At 38.9% G+C, this 19,181-nt stretch overlaps 1 protein-coding gene across 5 annotated transcripts; it reads left to right on the forward strand.

Moving 5' to 3' along the window:
• The first annotated feature begins 1,035 nt into the window (after positions 1-1,035).
• Positions 1,036-14,082, forward strand: cept1b (choline/ethanolamine phosphotransferase 1b). Of its 5 annotated transcripts, none has more exons than XM_046028533.1 (11): positions 1,038-1,286; positions 1,926-1,974; positions 2,142-2,444; positions 3,204-3,378; positions 6,041-6,188; positions 6,275-6,416; positions 8,206-8,290; positions 8,663-8,794; positions 9,684-9,842; positions 11,024-11,149; positions 12,011-14,082. In XM_046028533.1, exons 3-11 carry the CDS (start codon positions 2,254-2,256, stop codon positions 12,131-12,133), a joined length of 1,281 nt encoding a protein of 426 aa, XP_045884489.1. In that variant the 5' UTR covers positions 1,038-1,286; positions 1,926-1,974; positions 2,142-2,253; the 3' UTR covers positions 12,134-14,082. The 5 variants fall into 5 exon arrangements, with proteins under 5 accessions (XP_045884493.1, XP_045884489.1, XP_045884492.1 ...); XM_046028534.1 differs by lacking the exon at positions 1,038-1,286 and adding an exon at positions 1,380-1,397; XM_046028537.1 differs by lacking the exons at positions 1,926-1,974; positions 8,206-8,290 and adding an exon at positions 7,136-7,220 and having other exon boundaries at positions 1,036-1,286.
• Positions 14,083-19,181: the final 5,099 nt, after the last annotated feature.

The raw sequence follows: 19,181 nt of genomic DNA on the forward strand, positions 1-19,181 counted from the left end.
TCTGAAGTTAAAGACTAGATATCACTCGTTGTATGGAATGATATTTATGAATACCAAGTGTCTGATTAATTCTCTTTGTGCATGTATAAAGAGATGTGTGGTTGTATAACAATGATTTGAATGCCTGTAATTGTATTGTGTGAACATTTCTATTAAACTTTGTGGATGCATGATTGAGGTCTGTGTTTGTTTGTCAACTTTCTTGCTTAAAGGTGGGGTAAGCGAATTTAATCCAATATATGATCTTTTTGTCAAATTCAGTGAATTTGTCCTGAATCTCCTCAGGGTCCTCTGGCTGTCTGTTCTGTGTCTGCACTGAAAAGAAATCTGGAGTTTGTACACAGCCCTGGCTCTGTAAACGGGAAACAAGCAAAGTGGTTTGCACCCCACCCTTCACACAACACTATTAAGCCATTCCAGCCATGATACCCAACAAACCGATCTGCAAGGCCAGTGACATTGTGGGGGGGCTGGACTTTGTCGGTGGTGTCAGGCTGCATCATCTTGGACAATGTCTCCCACCCACTCCATGACATGCTGGTCAAATAAAAGAGTACTTTCAGTGCAAAAATCATCCCTCCAAAATGCACCACAGGAAGTCATTTCTGTCTGTGGTCCTCCTTCAGAGTGTCAGACACACGGTCTTTAAATCATTAACGGGACCTTGTAGTGCAATACTTGACATAATGTGCAATATTCTCTGTTTTATAATACTCAACTAATTTGCAATACTCTGGTTTACTCTGTCCCAGTACTGCAATTTTTAAGGATTTTTAACCTATTCCAACTCAATCAGTACTCATAATTATTACTATTTATCCATTACTGGAAGCAACCCTGCTTGAATTGGTTTACTGTTGAACTGAAACACTACTGCACCTCAATAAAAAAGCAAAAAAAGCTCTATAGTCTATGCAGTTTCGTTGCCATAATGAACTTTGCATCAATAAAACCTTTAAAAAAAAAAGGTTAGGCAGGGATTTTCTTTTAACCTTTCGACCACAGCCTTGTCTGCCTGCCTGGAAGATCACGCTCAGGGCACAAACACCTGAACACAGACAGATCTACGCGAGATTTCTGTGGTGGCTAACGTTAAGTAGCTTCCTGTGACAACTACAGTGACACCGGTCGTGGTGATCCACCTACAGCTGCAAACATCCCTCCGGTACTCTTCAGTCATAAAGAGAAACTCTAAACTAACTGTCTACAGAGGGGACCTGTCTGTCGGCTTGAAGCGTTATCACCACCCTCGGACTGTCCGCGGCTCTCGTCCTTTAATCGGCCAGGTCAGTCGGTGTTAGCGTTACATCCGTCAGTTCAGCAGCTCGCTAGCTGTCGTTGGGTTAGCTAGTGAAGCTAGCTGAAGCTAGCCACAGTCTTCACTGGAGGTGTCAGAAGTAAAGTCCGATTTAATCAGTATCTGAAATGAGACAAATATATTTCCATCAATGCAAGCATGAAGTAATTAATAACAAGCCAACGGCAAGCGAGTAACTTTAAATTATCAAAGTGACAAGACTTTGTTAGCTGACGTTACTTGCTAAGAGAGACGTTATAAACAGCCAAGCTAATGCTAATCTTCAACATCAGCAATACTGACGCTAAGTTAGCAGCGAGGAAGCTAGTCAGTATTAGCAAAACGCTGAAGTGGGGTGTTTGTTTCCTGTGTTACTGACACTCACAAGAAATAGCTTGGTAACTTTAACACACATACGGATATTTCACATTGTCTTTGATGTGTACAGCTGATTAAAATGCTGTTACTGTCTTGTCTGCAGATATATTTGATGTTTCAGACCGGGTGTAACATCTCATAGAGATCAGTGACTTGGTGCACTCCGGATGTAATCAATAGTACTGACAATAACATGTGACAGTGACACCCGTGACAGTTCAGGGCAGTTTGTCACCATTTTACTCCCCAGGTGCTGACGTCCACTGCTCTTTGATCATTGTCGATTATCGATTTACCGCGTAAGTAATTTTTAAAGCCAAAACATCAGCCATTCTCGGGTTGCAGCTTCTATGTGAGCATTTATAGCTTTTCTGTGTTATGCTGTTTTTTGAAGCTGTATTCATATATTATGATGTTTTTGCAGGACGTTAGTGGGATAATGTTTTTTTATTCTATATTTTTTAAGGTATTGTCCAGCCTCACCCAGCCCCACTGTGGATCTTTAGCCTCTCCAGCAGGACAGTGGCAGAGGCAGAGCCAGAACCATCGGGGACCAGACCAGCAGGCAGCAGGGCTCCATGAGCACGACGGGACAGCAGCATGCGGGGGGGCTGCGTTCTCGCCGAGGCCTTAGCCGGGACAAAGACCCCGGGCAGGGCATGGGCATGGAGACGGCCTGCTGGCTGGCCCCCGGAGTGCTGCGCAGGCTTATAGAGCTGCCCTCACCTCCCCTGTCTCGACACCAGCTTAAAAGACTGGAGGAGCACAGGTAACGTTGATCCCTGCTCTACTGACTGAGACCAGCTGTAGTAAACCTTACTTGGGATTATTTAGTGTTATGGGATAAATATGAGCTGTACAGTAATGCCTAGAGGTCAAGCAGTCTTATAAGGATGGGTTCAGTGTGCGTTAAGTAGATGGCGTCATATGTACGGCTGTATGAAAGGACTGTGTGTGACAGGGTTCCTTGGCTTTTATATCATTCTCCAGGCTTTAGGGGACATGCTTGTTTGGTACAGACCCCAGCAAAAAATCACATCATTTTCATCATCAGTTTTTATATTTTTTTTCAGTGGAATGAAATGCAACAATTACTATTCCCCAAAATTGAGACTAGTTGCAATATATGTCAAAAAAAGTCGCAGTGTGACTTTTGTTTTTGCATATCGTTCAGCCGTACTCTGTAGCTGCTTGAGCTAACGTTAATTTCACAGTTCTGAATCCTGTCAGAGCTTTAAGGTGATCAGTTTAAAATGATATGACACAGCTACACGCTACCTGTCTGAAATTGATGTGAGGTGATCACCTAGAGTATTTATTTAGAAAAAGATCTGCCTCTCTGTTGGACTCCTTATTTATTCAACCATTAAAATCATAAAAACCACAAAACAGTCAGGCTTTACACCATAATCAACATAATATTATCACCCAGCCCTAGTCATTCACATATAATGTCATCATTATTTCTGGTCCTTCCTGGGGGACAGGTCTCTGGGTTAAAGGTCTCATCTGTTGTCTGTCCCTGCAGGTACAGCAGTGCAGGACGCTCCCTGCTGGAGCCTCTGATGCAGCGTTACTGGGAATGGTTGGTTGGACGAGTCCCTTCTTGGATTGCACCCAACCTCATCACTATCATCGGCCTGGCCACCAACGTCTTCACCACCCTCGTGCTCATCTACTACTGCCCAACGGCCACTGAACAGGTTAGTCTTCATTCTCAAACTAAGGAGAAGAAATTAGAATTAGACCATGCAGTATTTTTGTTGAAAAGAGACAGCGGGAGCAGCAGAGTAGTTGGTAATATAAACGAAGTGATGAATTTGCATTTGAAGCAAATTAAAAGGCTTCTTATTACAATATGATCAAATAGCGGCCTGGTTCAAATTTAAACAAACACATGGTGTGTGGAGATGTGCTTAAAGTAAGAATATGGTAAGTAAAAAGTTGGCTGCTTCACTCCAAATCTTTTGGAACAGTTCACCTCTGCGTAATGCAAGGTCAGTGAGTAAACATTTCCAGTTGTACTTAAATACACAGGATTTTGGAGAGGTCTGAGTGTGATTCTCTGTTATCAAGTTCATCTGAGCAGGTGGAGATGCAAGTGAAGCCTCCGCAGTCTGCATGTATTACAGTGTTTCTGTTTACTGACAGTATTTATCAATAGCTATTTCATCCAGCTGCTGTGGGCCCTGAGCTTTTGGCTATACTGCCCAGCAGCCAGCTCTGGTTCATATTTGATTACGGGGACGGTTACAGGTCTTACAATAAGGGTGCAGTTCTGGGAAACAGACCTCCAAAACAACAATGACAAGGGACCTGTGATTTGTCATAGGGTGGAAAATAAGAGAGGGGTCCAACTGCAGACCTCCACTGTCAGGCCGGTCAGTTTTTTACGTCCCCACAGGACGTAATGTGATGCATTCTTGGTTGTTTCGCTATTCTACACATAGCGACAGCGGTAGGTGACTAGTTAGCATTATCCAAAACATTGAGTAAAGTCTGAATGCATTGCTCTTGGTATATGTTCGCCATCAATAGCTACTGCTGTCAATATTGTACATCTAAATCACACAAATTACAGAATGTTACACGTGTGTAAGTTAGGTTATTAGCTTATTTTTCCTTTGGATAATGTAAGCTATACTGTATGAAGCTACTGTGTGTTCGTTTTTGTAAAGCATTTTGCAAGGACATAGGTTTGCATTTGTCTTAACATGTTGACGACGCTCAGATTAGTTATTTGTCCAAAAGAAGATAAAATAAAAATCTATATCGTTTAGACCGTTCAGTGTAGCTTTTCACACTTAACGTTAAACAGTGTGCAAAGACTTTGTTGGCTGGATGAATTGATCTTAGTTGAATTGAAGTTTATGTACTGCGACAGTGTTTCCCAACCCTTTCTTGAAGAAAGTTAGCCCCTGTCTTGCATGATTTACTCTCTCCCTTCTTCAACACAGCTGATTGAAGCAGTTTCAGGATTCATAACGAGTTGATAGTTTGAATAGCTGTTTTGGAGCAGTGAGATATTTAACACGGTTATTTAAACAGTTATCCACATAAAGATACTACTCCTCACCATGCCACTGTTGGCATATCCTAATTTGTGTGATTTAGATGTGGTAGATATTTTGATGGAACATGCCAAGACCCATGCATTCAGAATTTTTTTAAATGTTTTGGATAATGCAAATCAGTCACTGCTGCCAACTCCTTTTCTAACTGTGTAATCTGTGTGTGTACAGTGAATAAAGTAAAAGTATTATTACAGTAGGCCATTGTCTCCATTCATTTTTAAAAAGTGGATATTTACAAAATTATCGATACAGGTATACTTGTTGTATTGCATGTGTGTTCATTTTTACGGATTTTACAGTTTGATAGTCCACATAGTCCAGCAGGGTTCTAGTTACGGCCCATAAGGACCCCTGAGCTCTTATTGAAGCAGTAAAATCATGCATCTGTGGGGGTCAGTAATTCATTTACCAACAATCATTATTTTTAATCACAAATGTACATTATATTAATAAGATAAACACACTAAAATAAACACGTTTTCCAAACGAACTATGCTGTGCACCACATGAATGTCATTACGGCATGTTTAATAATAATTAATATGATACCATAAAAGGCGGGTTTGCGTCTCTCCTTGAGCAGTAGTCTTTGTTGGTTTATTTCAGGATTTTAAAACTTAAACTTTGTTGCATTATCACACACATCTGGGGCAAGTAGTGGGCTGCTGTGTGAGAGAGAAAGTGTTGTACACGTAATGAGCAATGAAGTTTCTGTCCAGGCTTGTATTATTTATTTATTAATCCCGCCGGTAACGTCCGTTATACTTGACTCCCACGAAGCTCAAATTGTAGTCCAGTTTCCACCGTTTTTCATATTAAATTCAGCTGATTGCAGTAAAATGCCATAGTATATTACTCTTCAAATGTAAATTATGAAAGAGAAGTGTGTGTGTGTGTGTGTGTGTTTCTTTTAGGATGACTCTTAATCAGCGATGATGTTTTTCTGTGAATGGATGTGGCTAGCTGTATGGACATTATATTTTGACAGAATAAATAAATAGTGCCTGTAAAAAAAGATACTGTTACTAGTTGAATGATTGAAGCGATATACAGTGGGCTCTGTTGCTAGTAGAATAGGCTCAAGTCAATATGCTATATCTAAGGAATTCCTTAAGCCTTATCAAGCAGACCCTGTGTGGACTGTGATGTGTTTCCTGGTGTCACTATCACACGCTGTATATTATATATATATATTGATCTCACCTGATCTGGAGCTCATTCGCTTCAGCTGTGTGTTTGCAGGCTTTGCAGGGGAGTGACCTCTGCTCTACGTGAATGTGTGTTGTTTCAGGCTCCTCTCTGGGCATACCTGTTGTGTGCTGTGGGTCTGTTTATCTATCAGTCATTGGACGCCATTGACGGGAAGCAGGCCAGACGCACCAACAGCAGCTCTCCGCTGGGCGAGCTGTTTGACCATGGCTGTGACTCCCTCTCCACAGGTGAGTGTTGTCCTGTTTGACTTTGTTCCACTGTGTCTCTGTGAATCTGAAGCCCTTTTTAACACTGCTTCCGTTTGTCTTGGCAGTATTTGTGGTGTTGGGAACCAGTATAGCAGTGCAGATGGGTACCAACCCCGACTGGATGTTCTTCTGCTGCTTTGCCGGGATGTTTATGTTCTACTGCGCCCACTGGCAAACATACGTGTCGGGAACGCTGCGCTTCGGCATGTGAGTTAACAAAAGCTGCTTGCCTCTTGTGTATGACTGATGCTTTGTGTTTTTGTTTTTAAAGCAAGACGGATCATTTCCAGCCTTTTGGCTAATAAGTATGCTCCTCTTAGCAGTTTAGCTAAGCAGGTCTGAGTGTTACGATACCTGAGTTTTCAGTAATGATCGCAAAATAGATTTGTTTTGTATTTAACACAATCATCTATATATCATGTCTCATCTATACTCATGGATTCATGTGTTCTTACATTCAGCACAGTCACGCAGTTCAACAGAATCACAGCTGCCAAGCGTTCACAGCAGTTTGATTGGGGTATTTTTTATTTTTTGCTGTGGTTGATATTAAGATGAAGACTTGAATCTCCCATAAGTTTGATTTTGTTAAACCAATACAGTAGTTCATCCTTTTATCTAAAGCAGTAATATTATATGCACTAATTCGATCACTCGCTCAACATTCAGAAAGTCAATCAAGTAAATTGCCAAAGTCAGTGACACCTCTAAGTTCAACAGACTAGAAGTATGAAGAAAGAGGAGTGCTGAAAAAAGGACATTGAGTTACGTGAGTTAAGTTTATCCAAGCTGAAGACATGTTTTGTTCACTTTATTTATTAGACACTAGATCAACTAGTTATACTTTAGTGTTAGTGATTTCATGAGCTGAAAGTGGTTACATGGGCAAGTGAGCTGAAGTAAACGTGGATGTATTCTGTGTGTAGATTTGACATAACAGAGTTGCAGCTCTGTCTAGCAGGATTACAGATGCTCACAGCCACAGTGGGTCCCTGCCTATGGAACATGATGGTAAACCTCCTGGCTGTTGCTGCATGGCTCACTGCTACCTCCTTCCACAACGTCCGCTGACCTCCAGGGATTCACAGGGAGAATTTAAATTCACAGTTTTTTCTGCTTAAAGGTGCAGTCAGTAAAATACAGCTCTCCGGTAGCATCAGCTGAGGGAAACTGCATGATCTCTGCTACAACTCCCAATGTTTTTATTTGTAAATTCTAAATTGGGATTTGACTTTACTTGTCTTCACTAAATGAGGCTCTGACAAATATCATTGTCACTAAGTAGAGACCGACAAGAATCTTCATCTAGCAGTTCAAAGTTTCATCTTTGCTTTTAATTTCAAAGATGACAATGAGATACATGCTGAATATTAGTGAATAGCATACTATGTTACATCACCTAGCTACGTAGGTCGCCCACCTATAAATACGATTTGCTGCTTTTCTCGGTTTCATATAATTTTATTTGGGTTTTGAAGTGTTGGTCAGACAAAGCTCTAAAAAATTTTTATCTAGAATTGTTCACTAATTGTCTGTGTGTTCAGTGCAGATTTGGAGTCAGGCTGTAGTTAGCCTAGCTTAGCATAAAGACTGGAAGCAGAGGGAAGCAGCTAGCTTGGTTCAAAACTATACTTACCAACACCTCTAAAGTTTGCTAATTAACACGTATCTCTTTTTTTTTTTTTTTTTAAATCTGCATACAAACAGAAATGTAAAAATGTCTCTTGTTGCCGGGTAGTAATAGTGATAAGAAACTAAAATCTATCAGCTGTCCAGTCACAGAGGAGCCAGTTAATATTACTGATTTCATCTTTAATGCAGCTTCTTTCTTGTTGAATCTTTAACCACCTAATTAAACTTGTGTGGTGCAGAAGAATAACAGCGTCCCATCAGCTCTATGTCCAGCAGTGTGTTGTGGAGGAAGGTTGTAGGAAGATTGTGTGCTGGCAGATGTCACTAATCCTCACTGTGAACTCTGCTTTCTCCTCCCGCTCAGCATTGATGTGACTGAGGTGCAAATCTTCATAATAATCATGTATTTGCTGGCCGCCGTGGGAGGATCTGCTTTTTGGCAGTCACTGGTAATTGTGATCGGTTCTAATTCCTACAGATTGAGATTAATGAGATTGATGATTATTCAATGATGTTTATGTTGGTACGTGTTGGTTGTAATTGGTTGCGTTTGGACTTACGTTAAAATGCTGCTCTAACATTTTTTTTTTTGACTGTTTTACTATAATTATTATCGGAAATGCAAAGAATGTCACTCTGAACACGTTTATCATTCTCTAACATTACTCATGATGCTTTCATTGTGGATGTAAAGGTGAATTTACTCACAAAATACAAAAATAGCCGAATAATTACATTATGATATACGCACCTTTTGATGTAAATGTCTGTGTTGTATTATCATTTCTTCATTTGAGTGTTTTTAATGTTTTTATTTCTAGATTCCAATCCTAAATATCCAGATGAAAATGGTTCCTGCCATCTGCACTTTTTTAGGAGCCATCTTTTCCTGCACCAATTACTTCAGAGTTATTTTTACGGGAGGTGTGGGCAAAAACGGATCCACAATAGCAGTAAGTCTGGAAACTTCGGCGCTCCCCCTGATAAGTTGGCAATCAAAGAACAGATTGCTGTCCTGTCTCCCTGGATATTGATGAATCGGTGCAGAAATGTCTCCAAGCATTGTTGGTGTGTGCGCATGCAGAGGGTAGAAAACAAGATCTTATGATGAGGAAGAGTTGTTTTTGTCCCAGAACCTGATATAATATATGTATATGCTTTTAATGCTTGTTGGTGGTTTGGCTCACTACTTACAGAGCTAAGTTTGTGTAGTCTCTGTTAGCATTATCACTGCTACCAGCCATTGTGCTGTTAGCTCGCCTGAACAAACGGAACTTTGTTTTCAAATAGTGAAAATGTCATATTTTCATTTGTGTTACATTGTTAATCAGTTTTTATTTAATTAGGCCAAAATCAGAAATTTGCCTCAGAGAATTCAAAGGCAGATCTTTAAACCCAGCTGCGTGCATCTTTGATCTTTTGTAAATAAGAAATATCCAGTAAATGGCTGATATGAATAATGTGTAGAATTTTGATCCAGAACAACCCACTGAAACACCATTCACCGTCCCATCAATGATGTCTTCCTGCACCCACACGGTGCTCTCTCAGTAATCTCAGAGCTGACAGCAGGCTTTTCATTTTTAGTTTTTATGAACTGTAGTTAATTAACAATAATTTGGATAACTTAAACGTTAAGCTTTATCGCAAGCCAGTGTGTGTATGCAATACTACTCTGTTTCGTTTTGATATTTACAGTGACAGCTATATAGCAGCAGCCATTGCAAAATATGATAAAATCTTATGGTACTTAACATTTGACTGTATAAACACAATGTGCCAATACCAGCTCTGACAGTAACCATCTGTGTCTGTGTTGTGTTTTTGTGTCTCTGTCCTCAGGGAACCAGCGTTCTCTCTCCGGTCTTGCATATTGGTTCGGTTATAATTTTGGCCATGATGATATACAAGAAGTCTGCTGTCCAGCTCTTCGAGAAACATCCGTGTCTTTACATCCTGGCGTTTGGCTTCGTCTCGGCCAAAATCACCAATAAATTAGTAGTAAGTCAAACCTACTTTTATAAGAAACAGGTCAAACATAATGCTGTGGTCACAGAGGAATAATCTAAAAATGGAAAACCTTGCTGTTTTAGTCCATATTGTCAAAATTAAGATGGTAATTACTTTTGGACTTTTTTCATTTCATGGAAAATATCAGACTGCTGACAAAGTTAGCGACTAGCTGGTGAAGAAAGTGGAACATTTGGCTAAAAACAATAATGAGACTTTTTGTTTGGATAACTGAAAGTACCTTTTTGTGAAGCTGAAGTTAAACAAATAGGCTATTTACACCTGGCATTAAAATGCGTACAGTCTGGATGTGACTTTAACGTTAATACATTTTAGCCTGGTATTCATATGCGTCTCCCGTGTCCAAATCGAAATCCGGTTGTTCTGTCCAGCTTAAACAACCGAACGGCACACCGTCCTCGTTTACACGGTTCCAGAAAGGCTGTATAACTATAGACTGTATAATACCTTTCCACCATGATTTGTTTTCCTCCATGGATTTCCTCTCTTCAGCAGTGTGCCGATGTAATAGCTCGGCCAGAAAGTGAAAGTGAAATCTAAGTTCCTCCTTGCATCGTGTTCTTCCACGTGTTCTCCTTTCTCTTGTTTCTCTTAGTAGTTTTATATAACAGTGTGTGAGTTCACGTTAATAAACATACGTTTAGTTTACCAAAAACATGAGCATGTTCAACGAACGGCGCTCTTAAACACATTTATGCACAACACCGTATGGACACACAGTGCACTGTTAACATTTGGTCCCAAAGAGATGGGAGGGAGTGGCCAGTAATTTAAGATGCAGTGTGAACTATTTTCTCTAATGCATCTGTTTCAGCATTGATCAGGCTACCAAACCAAACTGTGACATAGAAAGTTTACACACATTATGTGTAACTGAAACTTGAATTCTTTCCAAACTTCTTTTCAAACAGCTTTAACGTTTTGCAATTTCCACAAATTTTAGTGCTAATAAATGTAAACTTTTGTGTTTATTATACATTATTGTTATTTGTGCTTATGTTAAAAAATATGTTGGTTCTGTGAAATGAAGAGAAAATTAAAAAGTTGAAGATGAAGTGATATTGCTTTTTCACTTTCTTCTGACAAATGTACTTACTGTAAGTCATCTAAATAATGTAGATGTGTCATGCTGACTGTGTGTCTGTCCGCAGGTAGCACATATGACTAAAAGTGAGATGCATCTCCACGATTTAGCCTTCCTGGGACCAGGACTACTGTTCCTGGATCAGTATTTCAATAGTTTTATTGATGAGTACCTGGTGCTGTGGATTGCACTGGTAAGTACACACGATGCTTTGAATAAATGTACATAATGTATGTCAATATGTAGTCAGTTAAGGTCATGTTTAATCAGTGATGCTGGTATAGACTCACGTATTGTCACAGTGATACTGTGTGATGCTAACTGCTATGAAAAGAAAATTGTCAAAAGTTAAAATTATGAGATGGTAAGTAAAAATTAAAACTACAAGCTGTTCAGTCACAGTTCTGTGTTTTTTAGATTATGAGTTACTATGAGTTATGTCTTACTATGTCAAATGTATGACAACCTAAATTGAAATTGTTACACTGCAAGATTTAAAGTCACAGTTATGAGTCGTATGTAAAAAGCATGAGATACTAAATCAGATAGATACTAGATAGAAAGTGTGAGACACAGTCAAAAACATTATTATAGATGAAATTGTACTGAAATACAAGTTATAAGTATGAGACTATGACATATTAAGTAAAAGGTAAATAATGTGGCAGAGATTCTAAGTAAATGAATGAGAAAAGGAGATACTGAGTATCTAAACCAAATTATTTTGACTTTGTTTTGTCAAACATTTTACTTAAAATCTCAGTCTCAGAATTTTGAGTAAATCAGAAGTTAAATGTGTTACACACCAAGTCCATTTTATCAGACAAATAGATATGAAGTCATAATAGTGAGTCTGAAATACTAAATCAACAAAGATAAAATTATGACATGATAAAATTATAATCAAGTGGTAATTATGACATCAAGTCTAAAGTATGATTTTAAATTTAAACTGACTTATTACCAAACCATTTTTTCCCCCTTTCCTGTCAGTAATGTGTTTTCACTGTGTGCAGAGCTCCTGTTCTTGATGGTGTTTCTTTCTCTCCTGCAGATCATTTCCTTTTTTGACTTGGTGCGTTACTGTGTCAGTGTTTGCAACCAGATTGCCTGCCATCTTCATATTTTTGTTTTTAAAATCAAGCCTTGTTCAGTGCTCAGTGCAGCTCCTCACTGAGGACACGCCGGCCATTACTGACTCTGTCCCTTCCTGTTAGTCGCACTCATCTTTTTCTTCCCTCTGTTTTCCACGTAGCGATGCAGGGGATGACGTGGTGTAAAGTATGCGCTTCAGCCAACTGAATGTGAGGACAAATAATATATAATAAGATACTGGAGTATTACTGTCATTGTTTCTTTTTCACCAGTGCAGAATTGAATTTGTACCAGTTTCATCTTCTGCCCCCCAATAATAAGAAATCTCCTTCAGACAAACTCATGGTTACACAGAGCAAATATTTCAGGAGAGTACAGGTGCTACTCGGTATGTTAAAGAAGAGAAACTTAAACTTAAGTGTGTTTTAACGTTTCATGTGCAAAGAAAATGTATAGGAAATGAATCAAACTCCTTGCTTTTCATGATTATAATTTTTGTAATATTTGCATAACGTTACCTTTTGCTATTGTAAATATCAAACTGTTATTCTGTCTGTGCTTCTCTTTCAAGTTTAAAAAAATTCCTTTCCTTCATGTATATGATTTTGAACTTCATCTCCTACACGTTACATGAAACTGTGCAAGTGTTTCACATCAGCAAAATGCGCTTTTGGAGGAAACGTAATGTCGACTTTGTTACCTTTTTCGTTTACATATCACAATGTTCTTCTGCAAAGGTTTTAGTTTTTCAGTTTGTCAACTGAATGCACTTTGTTAAAGTACACATGGGATTTTTGGGACAGTGTTCAAGTTTGGGTAGGACTTTTGTGTGTATTTATTATCATATGTAATGTTTTCTGCTAATATTTTCACTCTGAAAGTGATAGTTTTGTTAATGCTTCATAGAGTTCCTCTAATTTATGCTTTTTCTTGTAAAAAGATAAGGACGTGCACAAGAGGAAAAGACACAACAGCCACAGTCAGTTTTTTAAAACATATAACAAATGTATTTAAACTCAAAGATCCACTTACTAACATTCAAAGCTATGCAGGTACGCATTAAAGGTCCAGAAGCTAGTAAGTAGGCCTTTTAGGTGAAGAATGAACTTTGATGCTCAGATTTCCTCAAATTTTGCTGGTGATAGGTACAAAACTCAAGATGTTTTAGTGAAGCCGCCTGATGTGAACACGTCTGTCCTCTTTTCTTCTGACTGCTTTGAATTACTGTACTCGGACCAGATCAAAGTCACAGATCACTCCGCTACTCTGCGCTGTTTTTTTATTTTGGTCCCTTATCTCTACCTAGTATTAGTATTCTATACTTTTGTTAATGTCAACACATTTCGTGAAAAGACCAAAACCTTTTGTTAGTTAGTATCTCAAAACTTTCTGACTGTCCTACTTAAACTCATTGGTTCCTACAAAAAAAAAAACACCTCACAAAAATGTAGCTTTAATGTACTGTAGTTTTAGGAAATGTTTTTGAAATGGATGAGGTTAGCACTCAGTCAAAATACGTGTGTGTGTGTGATAACGAAGCGACATGTCACTCAGTGCAACAGTGCGGCTCATTGATGTGTTTTTGTATAGTTTTTAGACAACAATGGAGCTGTATGGCACAGAGGAAGAACAGATATCAGACTCTAGATTCACAGACAATACTTTATTCATGATTGGTTTTGGTCTTTTCACAGGATTTGTTGACAATAAGAAAAATACAGAGTATCACCAGTCTTATCCTTTAAAATGATCAAATACCTGATGCCATGACGGTTATTTATGTGAATGTCACACTCCTTCCTGTGCTGCTACTTAATTGAATCACTGTTTTAAGAAATGTGTTCATTAATGAATTATCTGTTTGACATTGCGTTTCCCCCAAAACAAACCTGCTGAAGCATAAGCAGGTGCACGTGGACTGAATGTGTAAGTTGAGTTCACACAATGACGTCACAGTTTTTAAGGTGGTGGCTGATGAGAATCAGATCAAACGTTTGTCCCTGACAGTTAATAAAAACCTTTTTATTTGAAGTGGCTGCTGCTCACTACCTACATCATCTGACATTGTTATATCACCTCATACTGAGTTTGTGTTTCATGTTGCTGCTTCTAAAGAGGAGAACCTGTGGTGATGGCCTGTATTAGTGTGGAGGTCATGTTTTTCTTTAACAACAGAATTATTAAGTTTATTGCTTTTGCATATTGTGCCTGTTTTATTTAGATTTCGTCAAACTGTTCCATCTGCAGATACTGTTCTAAGCCGCTCCAGTTTGTTTAAAGGGTTAAGGAAGATCTACAATCCCAAGTGGTGACTGCAGTGAGAGTAATTTATGTTCAACAGCTTCAGAAAAGTGTCATTGTCTTAACTGGATGAATTCAGGTTCAGCCTGGTTTGGTCGTAACACCGTTATCTGAACGCTGACTGTTGGTTTGATTAACAGAAAAACAAAGCATCCCACGCACCAGTGTTACAGGTCACTTCACCCAAATCACAAAAACATTTGTCCTTGAATGCCTATCTTAAGATGGAATATTAGAGAACTATTATGTTTTGAGATTTATAGAATAAGGTAAGTAATCTGAGAAAAAAGTTGGTGTATCATTAAAATAAAGTTGTAGTTTGAGTAAGGTCATGATGCATTTAAAATTGGAATATATGAGAAAAAAGAATTTTCAATAATTTGAGAATAATGTCACTTGGCTCACTGGTATTGGAGAAAGAAAGACGTAATACTTCAACAATAAAGACAAAATATTACAACATTATTATTATTACAACAAGTTCTAATATTATAGTAAAGGCAAATAGTCAAAATATTATTAAAGTAAAGTTGTGGGGGGGGGGGAAATATGACAGTGGTAATTGCACAAGAAAAGGTCTCAATACTTGGATAACAAAGTCATAATATATTTAGGATAAAGTTCTAACTTTAAAAAACTTCATAAAATGAGAATAATAAATACACTGCAATACTTAAATGTTACTACTGTAACTGTATGAGATTGTTTCTGAAAAGACACTACAAACTAAATCCCATTCACATACATTTTATTTGGCTTGAAGGCAGAAATCTTAATATTTTGACACATGAAATGAAAACCATCTGCGTGGTTGGATTCTTGGCTTTAGTGAAAAAAATAAATTTTGTGATTTGTGTGAACTGACCCTTTAAGACTCAACATTGACATAACCAAAGGTCCATTTCTCTTGAGTGTTTTAGTTTGACAGCTCCCATGGGTGTAAATGGTACATGATACATTGAAGAACAGTCTTTACTACAAACAATCAGAATGTCACATTTAGATTTATATCATTTATTTTCTACAGTACACAGATGTGTCTGTACAGAAAATTGGAAATTATCTGATAATCTGCATAAGTACTAAACTGCTGTACAGTTTGTACTATAGCTGGAAATTCTTTGTATAACCCAAAACTAGAAACCCACAGCTGAACAACTTTTCATAACATAACAAGAGACAGTGTCAGCAGCCACAGCTCATATGCACGTACTGTAAAACTTTAATCTATATTTTATTTGCTTAAATCACTGAACTCACCCGGCCAATATTTGGGACAGGCCTTTAAGTCCTTTCCCACAAAACTCTTGCACAGTAAATAGGCATCTATGAAATTGTTTATTTACACCAGTAAGAATGTTACTTGTATAAAAATGAGGCTATCATCATCAACAATCATTAAACATTCATTTGATCTAGCTCTAAGAGACGGCGCATCTAGGCCAACCTCATGCAGAGAGAGAGAGACTACCGTAGAAAGGATGAAAGCCAAAGGTTACTGTAGTTATTTCAACTTGGATTCACTTTTATGAAAAACCTTTTTTGATTTGATCGGTAGTGTGTCACCACTTTTTTTTGTCTCCCTTTTACCATGTCGGAAAATCTGAATAAATTTGGTGCTCATTGTTTCTATACAATGAACTGAACGATTCAATTGTGGTGAATCTAACCAATGTGTAACATGTCCATATAATCAAAAGTTTAAACATTTATATTTGTGTGCGCAATCAAAGCAGTTTAACTCAAGCAGGTTACCCGCTGGGCTTTAAGAAACTTTATACAACTAAAAAACTTCTATAAAAATCAGACCAGGCTTCTTATTGAGACCTGTGTTTATTTGTCAAAATGTTTAGCCACAAAAGGCCAGTAAATTGGAGAGGCTTCTAATTGGGACGAGGCTTTTAATCAAAGTTTCAACGTAGTTACTAAAGTTTGCCTTAAACAAGTTTGTTTTCTCGATGAGTATGTTGTCACTGTGTGTGTCTCTACTCTTGAAAGCTTGTGTAAAAGTTTGTCTTCTGTTGGCCAGACTGTCAAGCTCAGGGATATCACCAGTGTGTAGAACAATAGACAAGATCGCCTGACAATCTTTCCTTCACCTACCAATGCAAATAAATTTCATAATCCCACCTGGAACCAGGTTTCTGCTTGTGTTTTACTTAAAACGGTCAAACTGATTGATTCACGTCCTGCGCTTTTGTGTCATCTGTGGAAAACCACTGAAGATGGCACTGAAAACAACATTGAGTACGGAGCTCCTCAAGTTCCAAAGGATGGTACGTTTTTATCTTGTGTCAGTAACATGACACTTAAAAGAAAAGAATACATTTACTCATTTTTATTCAAAGCAACTTAAATTTATGGAACAACATACAAGCATCAGTAATGTAAGAGATCTACAAGTGACAATAGATATTAGTAAGAGCTATTAGCACATAAAGCATAAATTAGGTAAATAACTAGGGGAAGAAGGAATAGTTAATGAAAAGTGTAAGTAATACAAGAGAATTGTTAGGCGATGGAAGAAGAAGTGCGCAGGAAGTGCATGTTAGGGGTTAGAGGTGTTAAAAGAGGAAGTGTTCTCAGAAGAGATGTGTTTTCAAGCTTCTTGAAGTTAGAGAGGGACGCCCCTGCTCTGATGGCATGTGGTGGCTCGTTCCACCATTGTGGTGTCACAGATGAGAACAGCCAGGACTGAAATTGCTTTGTTTGTAGGGATGGCAGAGCCAGATGGCGTTCGTTGGAGGAACTCGGTGGATGAATACAATTCAACAGATTTAGAAATACATTTATTCTCTTTGTGGGGGAGCGTTGCATTAGAAGATTGACACGTTTGTTAAATATAAGATTACAGATAGCAGCTGATTAGCTTAGCTTAGCACACAGACTGGAAAAGGAAGGAAACAGCTAGCCTCGCCCTGTCAAATGGTAACAAAATCCACCTCCACGCACCTCTAATCACCACGTTAAATCTTGTGTGTCTATTTCAGAAAAGCAAAAATGCTAATTTGCTGTTTCACAGGTACTTTGGTACCATACTATTTCTCACTCGTGACCTTAAACCTCCTGGAGTCTTTGCTGGTTGTCTGGCAACTGCGAATAGCCAAGAAATTTTAACTCTGTATCAGGCTAATTGTTATTTTTACGCTTTTTTTAATATGCAGATTAATCAAATGAGATCTAATGTGTTTAGTGAGAGGTGCTGGTATGCAGATTTGTTTTACCTTTGGACAGAGCCAGGCTAGCTGTTTGTGCTAAGCTGAACTAACAGGCCGCAGACACTGCCAGTAAGTGGATAAGTAAATTGCTCAAATTGTATAAGTTCAGAATCAGTTTTATTTTGCACGTATGTGTACAGGTTCACACCAGTGATCTTCTCTGCAGTCCTGACTGTCCACTGCTCCAAACCAGACAGTGATGGACGTGCAGAGGACAGACAGGATGATGGCTGTGTAGAAGTGGATCATTAGCACCTTAGGCAGGTTGAGCTTCCTGAGCTGGCACAGGAAGTACATCCTCTGCTGGGCCTTCTTGATGATGGTGTCAGTGTTGGGCTCCCACTTTAGGTTCTGGCAGATTGCGGATCCCAGAAACCTGAAGGATTCCACCGCAGACACAGGGCTGTTGAGTATGGTGATGGGGGGCAGAGTGGGGGGGGGGGCTCCTCCTCCACAGTTTTGAGCGTGTTAAGCTCCAGGTTCTTCTAACCCCACTAGAGAGCCAGCTGATCAACTTCCCGTCTGTAGGCCGACTCATCACCGTCCCGGATGAGGCCGATGACTGTTGTGTCGTCAGCAAACTTCAGGAGTTTGACAGATGGGTCTACTGAGGGGCAGTCCTTGGTGTACAGGGACAAGAGCAGTGGGGAGAGCACACACCCCTGGGGGGCGCCAGTGCTAATAGTCCAGGTGCTGGATCTGATGTTCCCCAGTCTCACCTGCTGACTCCTGTCAGTCAGGAAGTTTGTGATCCACTGTCAGGTGGAGGCTGGCACAGTGAGTTGGGTGAGTTTGGTGCTGAGGATGTCCGGGATGATGGTGTTGAACGCCGAGCTGAAGTCCACGAACAGGATCCTCTTTGGTCTGACAAAGCTGCCTGAGTGTCACTGTGAACCAGGGTTTTTGGTTCTTGTATGTGCAGAAGGTTTTGGTTGGTTTTAGTCGGCACGTCAGCCACCAATCAAGATAAAAAAATGTAATATCAGTCTGTTGATGATTATCACTTTGAATGTCAAATCACTATTTCTTTCAAGTTTAAAGGCTGATCAACAAATAGGCAATGCATGCGTAAAATTAAGTTAATTCTTTATTCAGTCCTTTTTCCTGAACAAAATAAATCGTACATGGTAGGTTTATTATCAACATATATTACAACAGGTTGTAAAGTGAAATTTAGTTTGTATCTCCCTATATACAGTAATATAAAAGCAATCATAAAAATGGTAAACAGAAATAAACTATATTCAATGGAGGGGTGCTGAGGATGAATTAGAGTTTAAAAGGCCGATAGCTTTGGGGGGAAAGCTGCTCTGTAGTCTGGTGGTGCCACAGCAGAAACTTCTATATCTGTTCCCAGAAGGCAGCAGGGTGAACAGGCTGGGTGGGAACTGTCCTTTAGTATCTTTTGGGCTGTGCATAGGCACCTCACCTCACCAATGTCACTGATGCTTGGGAGATGGAAAAATTAAGAGATAATTTGTTTGTGATTTAAATGAATTAACTCAAACATTTATTGAACATGTGTTATATTGTTACTGAAGAAATTTATATCACCAAAATTATCATTATTATTTTATTGCCCAGACCTACTTTTGTCTTAAGTTGCTGCTA

This window comes from Micropterus dolomieu, linkage group LG18 (genome assembly GCF_021292245.1).
Source record: "Micropterus dolomieu isolate WLL.071019.BEF.003 ecotype Adirondacks linkage group LG18, ASM2129224v1, whole genome shotgun sequence".
NCBI classification, from domain to species: Eukaryota; Metazoa; Chordata; class Actinopteri; order Centrarchiformes; family Centrarchidae; genus Micropterus; species Micropterus dolomieu.